Here is a 9,279-nt window from a genome sequence, read left to right as displayed (position 1 = left end):
CAGACCACAACAGAACTTCCTCCATTTCTATATTTCAAAATAACTGAATTAAATTTTTGACGTTTACGGAGAGCGTAGTCGCTTGCCACGGATATTTCTTTTCTACACCGACAGGTGGCGGGCGAGTAGTAGATTGGGGTTTGTGTCGTGTGAACACACCACATTTGCAGCGATCTTTTGCATGTACAGACATCTGCGCCAATGTCTGTGCAGACAGATCGTTGCATGTGGACCGGGCTTTAGTGTGCGAAAGATTTTTGGATGAATAAAGAAATAAATTTTATGTGTTGACAAAGAGAACGCTATAAACATTGTGTTTTGAGAGACCAAACTTTGCATGAATTTGGGTTATATGCGGACAAAAGCTAGCTCACGAGTATGATGTGACAATTATTAAACTAAAAATGACAGGTATTCGAAATGCCTGCGTTAATGGATATAATAAAATTGTAAACAGCATTTGATGTTGGCTGCCTTGAGTTGTGCGTACCAGCCAGAGATCACTAATATCAACTTATTTAGAAAGTATCACTGATGTTATGTTGAATGGGGATTGTAGATTGTAAACATGGCAGCGCCTGTAGGGATTGATGGGTTGGATCCACCGCAGAATCCTGATACTCACGGAGCTCCTCATGGCAGGCTTGATCCCCAGTTTTCACCTCAGATGGCAAGCCACCTCATATGTGAAATAAATGAAAGTGACATTTTGAATTGTTACTTTATTGTTAGAAATTAAGTGTTATTGTTTGCTTTATTTTAGCCTTACCGGCTTACGATGGAAGAAGTAAGAGTACTAAGACAATGCAACCGAGATAGTTTTTATCAGAGATCGTTACCTTTCGCAACAATTTTGGGTGGTACAACCTATTTAGCCGTGAAGTCAGGTGAGTGTAGTTGTCAAGGGTGTGTTCAGATGAAGTAAACAATAGTGTCGTCACATCACGAGAGAGAAAATATTTGTTGTAGCGCCTAAGAAAAATGCTGTCATTAGTAAAACAAAGCAGTTTTTATAAATTTCGTAACAGTTTCGTCAAGTTACATCATTGTGAATGTCAGTTTACTTCTTAGTCTAAAACTGTCAGAATGTTCTAGAAACTAACGTAGATTATTTTTATTAATTTACGCCTACAGGGATTATCTTACAATGCTGTAGGATTTGCCGTAATAATAATAAAATGAAAATAAATAGCGCGAAATACACATAGGGCCTACCCACAAAATGTAAAAGTATGCTTTTATGAGGGTAGAACAGGTTGTAGGACGTGCTCTTCTTGAAAGAATCATCCCAGCATTTGCCAGAAGTAATTTAGGGAAACCTACGTCAGGATGGCTGAAACTCTACTCTCGGTTATGAGGTCAGTTCAAAACAGCTGCACTCCAGTTTGTATGGTTCCTATTGTACAGGGTTCTTTGATATTCCCGCAATTTGCTCTTCATTACTGCATAGATCAAGTACACTTGCTGGCGACTCCAGAGCCTTTAACGTGCTTCTATAGCCTAACTCCAATTTGTCCAGAAAACTGACTCCGTGCCCTTAAACATAATGGTATGCCTCATGCTTGTATTTGTACTTGTCTTCATATCCTCCTGTTAGTCAGCTGGAAAAACTGACTCAGCATTCTCCCTCATCCCATAATAACTCAGGAGAATGACAATACATTACTGACCTCCACTAGAGATCTCAATAGGCTTACATGATTTTCTTGTAAAAATTTTGTAATGTGGCAGTGTTGCAGTTATCGCCTTTCATCATTAACCAATACTCTGAGTCTACCACATAGTCCTTTAGTCTGTGGTATGCATTACTTTTGAAGACTGTTTTAACTGCTTTTTATTATATTTTAACAATGTGATTCAGCTCCTTGGGCTATTTAAAATACAGTTTCTTCCCTGATGGAAAAAGCTTTTGATGTTTACTTGTTTTCCTTTGGTGAATGTAAGTCTGAACTGGTTCCTGTTCAGTGATTATGTAGAGAACTGTTAGTGGAATATTTGGCAATGTTTTTTCTGATATGGACACAGATTGATTCATGTACTCACTTGGTGCAATAAGGATAGCCATTATTTAACTGTTTTATTCAGTGAGCCTGACTGCTACTTCTAGATAGTTATTATCCTTAATGTCCTTTTCCTGCAGTTTAAAAAATGTTTCCATGTTTTTTATCTTTGATCCTAAGAAAAGAATCACATAGCTAAAAATACGGTGTATGTAGGCACAATATGAGTGCAAGGCATTGACTCACAAACTGATGGTAGAACGGTAGAACCTGACAAGCAATTAGTGATTAGATACTGTTTACTCAATAGACTCGTAGTGAAGAATTCCTTGAGGATATATAAGATGATAGAAAATGAAGTAGCTATGGTTTGATAGGTTACATCATCACAGATGTCAGCTCGATCTTACTAATAAAACCTAAATCTCGTAGAAACTGATAGCACATGAAGGAGTAGGTAGCATAGGCCTACTATTCTTTCTGTAGAATTGAATAACTTGGTTGCTTGCTGTTAGGGGATCCACAGTTTTTCTTGCATTTTCCAAAAGGGTGTGTGTGTGTGTGTGTGTGTGTGTGTGTGTGTGTGTGTGTGTGTGTGTGTGTGTGTGTGTGTGTGTGTGTGTGTGTGTGTGTGTGTATATATATATATATATATATAAAAACAATGATGATGTGACTTACCATACGAAAGCGCTGGCAGCTCGATAGAAACACATACATACACACAAAATTCTAGCTTTCGCAACCAACGGTTACCTCGTCAGGAAAGAGGGAGGGAGAGGGAAAGACGGAAGGATTAGGGTTTTAAGGGAGAGGGTAAGGAGTCATTCCAATCCCGTGAGCGGAAAGACTTACCTTAGGGGGAAAAAAGGACGGGTATACACTTGCGTGCGCGCACACGCACACATATCCATCCACACATTTACAGACACAAGCAGACGTATATATAATGTCATACATTGTATATCTGTTCGCTATTTTCATGTTCATGTGATCATTTGCATGATTGGTGGTAGTAGTAGTAATTATAATAATGAGCAAGCCATTTTACATTTGCATGTAAAGTATTTTAGTATAGATGTAAATTAGTAATTCCTACAGAGCACCTGTCATACATTACAAAAATAGAAATTGTTCTGTGGGCTGTCTGTTGCTCTTTTTCTCAATTACATGTAATGATGTTCATAGAAAGATTAATATAGGCCTACTGTATATGTCCAAACCCAATATGATTTCGAATGCTAGATGATCCTCCATTGCTGAACCAGTGATTTCAGAAAATTGAACAAGACAATAAAAGTTCTGATAAAATTAGATAAAGATCTCCGATAGATACAGATGCCAGTTAGTCCTCCTCCACTAAAATGCTGCACAGAATCTGGAGAATCACTGCCACTGCCATGGTTAACTTGCATTTCTTCCCTTAGCAGATTATCTTCACGCCCATCTAATGAATTTGTTATTCAGCATGTCTTAGTCATTTACAATTGATGCACTGGATACGCATGTGCAAGGGGCCTGAATCCATTCTGTAATTAGCGATAGGCCTACTGAAGGCTTCATCAGTTTACCAGTAGGTGTCATGGCTTGACCATCTTAAAGTAACTAATAAGTGTACAGCTGCTTCAGATCTTTAAATGGCTCATTCACCAATGCATGTAACACTTCTTGTTATGAACTCAGGCCTCATGGAATGATGACAAGATCTGTGTTCAGTTTCACTATTCCTGCTCTTACTGTGGGTGTCAGATGCCCCTTGAAAGCATCAGGGATCCACATCCTAGCCTTCTGGTCCAGCGCTCCAGACTGTATGGAACCAACCTGTAACGAACTTGTTAATGTATCCTTGAAATGAAATGACACCAGGCAGCAACTTTTCCTGTGACATAGTTTCATGATTGAGGATGGCATGTGGTCGCATCTTCGTTCCATCGGCAAGCACGCATAACATCCTGGTGATTCGGAATTTCTCACAGCATGTAGTGCAAACCAGTACACTTCCAGCACCTTTCTCTTCACTGTTGTACTAGGTGGCATCTTGAAATAAACAGAAGTCTCATCAACATTCTTCTTTTCACCACTTCCTAAAATTGGCTTATGTCACACCACACTTCCTTGAAGCTGCACAATTGTTTGTTCTTTCTGCATGGTGAAAACCATGATTTTGAAATTTGCGTCATAGCAAAACGTGTTGAAAAGCTTTATTTTGAACTATGTTGTTCCACACTACAATCTATTGCACACTTTGCTATTAGGTTTAGAGATGTGATGTCCAAAGTAAAATATTTGTCTCTACAAACACTTAATGCTATCATATCACAGTGCTCTAAGTGCATGTAAAAGTTCAAGGCTAAAGTAGTAGATGTAGCAGAGAGTAGAGTTATGGCTTAATGGAAGCTCGATGTTTATTTTGTCACGAAAAGAAACTCGACATTATGTGCCGTGACTGCAAGAAGACCCCAGACAGCTGGGTGTGATATTTCAGGAAATAACCTCGTCTTGAATTCAGAGATATATGATTATTCATAAGTAGTGGTGATTTTACTAAATGGGCACAGACTGCAGGGAACAATACCTAAAGGGTAAGAAGCAAAAGAAAGTCATAGATGCATATGGCCTGAAAGTCTTTCCAATGGAGTTATACCCACTAGAAGGCTGAGATAAAAGATCTTTAACAGTGCAGATTTCAGTGATTCAAAGTGCACATGAGAACACACCAGGAAAGTTGGAACATTCTGTCTGTACTATTGTTCTAGCTCTGCACTCGAGAGCGTTGAGTGTGATGCAACATTATCTGGTAGACCTTTGCACCACCAAAGGCATGTGTTTCAGAAGGGAGGCACAGTCACCTGTGTAGGAAGTGCAGATACGCCTTGTTGTGGGGTATTGTGGAAGAATGATTGGTCACATGATGCTGTTAACAATAATCCCTCCCCACCCATCAATACTGAACCAGTATTGATGGTTCGCTGCCACCAGGCCTGGGGGATTCTGTGCAGTAAATATGTGGGTTTTATGAAGGTTTACGATATTGCCCTTTGTATAAATAACCTCATCAAAGAACAGGATGGTTGACAGAAATCCCAGCATAATGGAGGCCTGTGCAGTGAACCATCAACAAAACCTCTGCCATGGTGGCAGGTCTGTAGTTAATAAGGCCGGCATTAATTGTAAGTAATATAGATAGTGGCAGTTGTCATGGGAAATGTTCCACACAAGTGTCTGGCTGTCCCCACGCTGGCAGGCCACCTGTCTATGATCACTGTTAAATATCTTTTATCTCTACCTTAAAGTGAGTGTACCTCCTTTGGAATACATTCCTGGCCTTATTCCCTCAGGTGTCATTTTGTGCAGTTTGGCCTCATTTTGCAAAAGCACCCAGTATACACGTATTAAATCTACTGTACATAAAGATGTTACGGGTCTATTGAACCTACAAGTATCGGATGTTGGCTTTACCTTCCTCAGCTAAAGTCTGGATCAGGGCCAGTGGCACTCACCGTGCTATTTATCTACTGATGGTAGGTTGGCATTGTGTCAATTTCAGGTAGCAAATGGGACGATACTTTCATGTAACAGATGAGAGATGAAAATATAAATTTCTAGCATTCTCTTCTTTGCTGTTGTCAAAAATGTTTAACTTTTTCCAAATATGTCATGAATTACAAGGTTGTGGCTATGTTGGGACCTAAGAGTACAGCTGAATATTTGTAATAAATATTTCCACAATTATTCAGCTGCTTGTTTTTTAATATGTCACAATTTACAAGGGTGTGGTTAAGCTGGGACAGAGACAGATTAAATTTATTATTGTCATTTTCACAAATATTTGATCACTTTTTTGACGAGTATGTCACAAATTGAGGCTGTGGTTGAAATGGGTTTGGTTGTGAGTTAGCAAGCAAATAAATGTGAAAGCTAAAATACCTCATTCTGGTGACACAGATCTGTAGCTTAATGCAAGGCCTAGATTAGGTTAAAATGCAACAGTTTAACTCACACACAATAAATTTAAAATCTGCATTGTGACATAAATTTGAGTATTACGTCCGAATATCACAAATTAAGACAACATTGCTGCACTAACTATGTGAGTATGCTACAGCCCTGGTCTAGACATTTACTGCTTTCCTCTAATGTTGCTTATAGAAACTGACTGAATTTGAAGTGAGAATATTTGAAGTGAGAATATTTGAAGTGAGAATATTTGAAGTGAGAATATTTGAAGTGAGAATATTTGAAGTGAGAATATTTGAAGTGAGAATATTTGAAGTGAGAATATTTGAAGTGAGAATATTTGAAGTGAGAATATTTGAAGTGAGAATATTTGAAGTGAGAATATTTGAAGTGAGAATATAGTGAAGTATGTTTTCTATTGTGTACATATAGTTGCTAAAATTGGACAATAAATTGTATCATATCCTCCATTCGCTTCTACTACATAACAAAACATACCAGTAACTATACATACTACTTCCCGTGTTTGTAGGTTACTTCAAGGCTCACCCTCGTTTCGGTGCCACCCCAAAAGTCATTGTGGCAGGCCTCTTGGGTTATTTTGTGGGGAAAGTATCATACCAGAGCAGATGTGCTGAGAAATTGATGCAGCTTCCCAACAGTCGTATTGGAGAAGCTCTAAGGCAAAGGAAGAGACAAGGAAATCAAGAAATGTGAGAACAGGTTTTTAACTGTAATTTTTACAATATAATTGGATAAAAAATATACTGCAATTTTGAGCATTAGTTTGCCGTACAATGATAAACTATTTCTAATGATGGCTCACCAGTTTATTATAAGCTCATTATTTGTTTGATGTTTTGTGTACTGTTGTACTATGCCAGTCTCTTTAATTATACTTCGAACTGTAATACTTGCTTCTAAATAGTGCTCCCTAACATGAGGACAGAATTAAACAGAACTGGGGGAAATAATGGGTTGTATGTGTGAATAAAGTGTCTGGTACCATGGACAGACAGATATGTGTAATCTACAAGCAATGGTGGGGGGAGGGGGGTTTATGGTCACCATTCCATATAATTTGATAAATTACGTATGTATTTTGAGTCATCTACATGTGAAGCCATATTTCGCTAACCAGTGGCCACTGTGAAGTGCTTGTTAGAAGATAATTTACATTCCAGAATGAGATTTTCACTCTGCAGCGGAGTGTGCACTGATTGGAAGGTAGGGGAGGAGATACTGGCAGAAGTAAAGCTGTGAGGACCGGGCGTGAGTCGTGCTTCGGTAGCTCAGATGGTAGAGCACTTGCCCGCGAAAGGCAAAGGTCCCAGGTTTGAGTCTCGGTCAGGCACACAGTTTTAATCTGCCAGGAAGTTTCATAATTTCCATTGACCACAACTTGGGATTTCTTCCTTTCCATTCACATCATAGTGTGCCGGAAGAATGACTGCTTGAAAGCTTTTGTGCATGCTGCAGTTAGTCTTATTTTGTCTTATTGCAGGCCATACAAGAACAGTGTACATGGGGCTGTAGTACATGTATATTCATTGCTTCATGCTTGTTCTTGAAACATTGTAAGCAGTAGGCTTTCACAGATTAGTTTCTGTTACTCTCTTAGAGTGTCTGTTAGTTCAGGTTTTTCGGCATTTCTGTGATGTTATTGTGTGAGCCAGATAATTAGAAGTTAAAGATTGAAAAGTTGCATGTAGATGAATTCAAGTTAATGTAACATAACTAAGGAAAGGGAGAGTAGCTATATACACAATAAGTGGAGTGAAGACACAGGCCTTACACCACAGTGAATACCACATTGACCACCTAATTTGAATGCTGCACTTCAATAATAGACTTGGAAATATACAGTACAACAGTTCTGGCAATCTATAGTAACAGATAAAATGCTTAAAGGAGTTACTAATAATACTTAGTTGAAATAACTGAGAAACGATGGTATGTGGTGATTTCAATAAAGAGTTCATCTTAGATAGTTCTGATCAAGGATACCTGGAGTTACTTTCGTGTCTACCTCAATAACATTCCCAACAAGAATGGGACATAGTGCTACTGTGACTGATAATTTATTTCTCAGTATGTCTTTACTGAAATAGGTTTTAGCCCCATAATACGTAGTTTATTTGTTGATGATGGTCAAATGGCAACTATAAAGCATCCTCATCAGTCATGTTCAAATAAGAAAGGAAAAGGAAAATTTCACAGATTTCTAAATGGTTACTTAGTTTCACCATTAAGAGTGACATAACACCATGAAAAATTAGTAGTAGTTCACTAAGGATACACAGTAGACAAATTTATTTTCTAAAGATATTATTACAACCTTATGAACCCAGTTTTTCCTCTGCAACATGTGAGGGGCATTGCAGTGGAAGCAAAGAGAAAGCTTGGCTGATTTATGGGATGAAAATACCATGTACTAGAGAGAGTGAGCTTTATTCAGTGCAAAGGGCTAGCTCTAAGTAAGGCTTGAAAATACATTACAAGCAGCAGTATTGTAGAATTCTTCAGTGTGTTCTGAAAAAGCCGTACACTATATACTGTCCTCAAAAAATTCGAAATTAAGACCAAGGAAAAGACAATTTGGACATAATTGGGCATGAAACAAGTGAACTTGGCAAGGCAAATGATATTAAAGTGCCAGATAAGTATAGCAGTGAAACAAATGGTATAAAATTAAAATCATTGGCTCCTAAACTCTTCATATCCGTAGCTGAAAACACAGGGATAACAAAAATATGTCCATCAAAAGCAAATCCCATAGACTTGTTTATGTAGGCAATCCATACTCCACCATCAGACATTGGTAATGCCAACTCATCGCTTTGAGAGATCATGAAAATCATTGATCTCAAAAAAAGTAGTTACTTTTCTGTGTATACTGGTATCTCAGCCAAAGTACTAAAATCTTAGACTGACATTTTTTTGTGTAATCCTTGGGTTAACTTTGTAATGAGTCTGAGTCAAGGTGCACATGCTGGAAGAGTGAAGTATGCACTACAGCAGTATACAAATGTGGAGATAAGCAGCAGATCTCTAATAATAGGCTGAGCATCTGACCTCTGATTATAATTTTCACCTGCTTCAAGATGACTGGGTGTTTGTGTTGTCCACATCATTTCTTCATCATTCATGAAAGTGGCGAGATTGGACTGGGCAAAGGTTGGGAATTTGTACAGGCACTGATAAGCGCACAGTTGAGTGCCCCACAACCCAATAATTGTCATCATCATATAATTATAAACCAATTTCCCTCATTCCATGTTCTAAAAAGTTTTTGAGAAAGTAGCTCACAGCAAACTATTAA

The 9,279-nt window shown here is 38.3% G+C and overlaps 1 protein-coding gene across 2 annotated transcripts in view; it reads left to right on the top strand.

Moving 5' to 3' along the window:
• The first annotated feature begins 517 nt into the window (after nt 1-517).
• LOC124795527 (OCIA domain-containing protein 1) overlaps nt 518-9,279 on the top strand; it is a 44,835-nt gene continuing 36,073 nt past the window's right edge. For both annotated transcript variants that reach the window (XR_007016715.1, XM_047259598.1), the window contains exons 1-3: nt 518-670; nt 764-887; nt 6,490-6,670. Coding sequence is in view for 1 of the 2 variants with exons in the window: in XM_047259598.1 (XP_047115554.1) it covers nt 569-670; nt 764-887; nt 6,490-6,670 (407 nt within the window). In the remaining variant the exon portion in view is untranslated. The remainder of the gene's footprint in view (nt 671-763; nt 888-6,489; nt 6,671-9,279) is intronic.

This window comes from Schistocerca piceifrons, chromosome 4 (assembly GCF_021461385.2).
Source record: "Schistocerca piceifrons isolate TAMUIC-IGC-003096 chromosome 4, iqSchPice1.1, whole genome shotgun sequence".
NCBI lineage: Eukaryota > Metazoa > Arthropoda > Insecta > Orthoptera > Acrididae > Schistocerca > Schistocerca piceifrons.
Note: the sequence above shows the minus strand (reverse complement) of the source record. Positions and strands in the feature narration are given on the sequence as shown.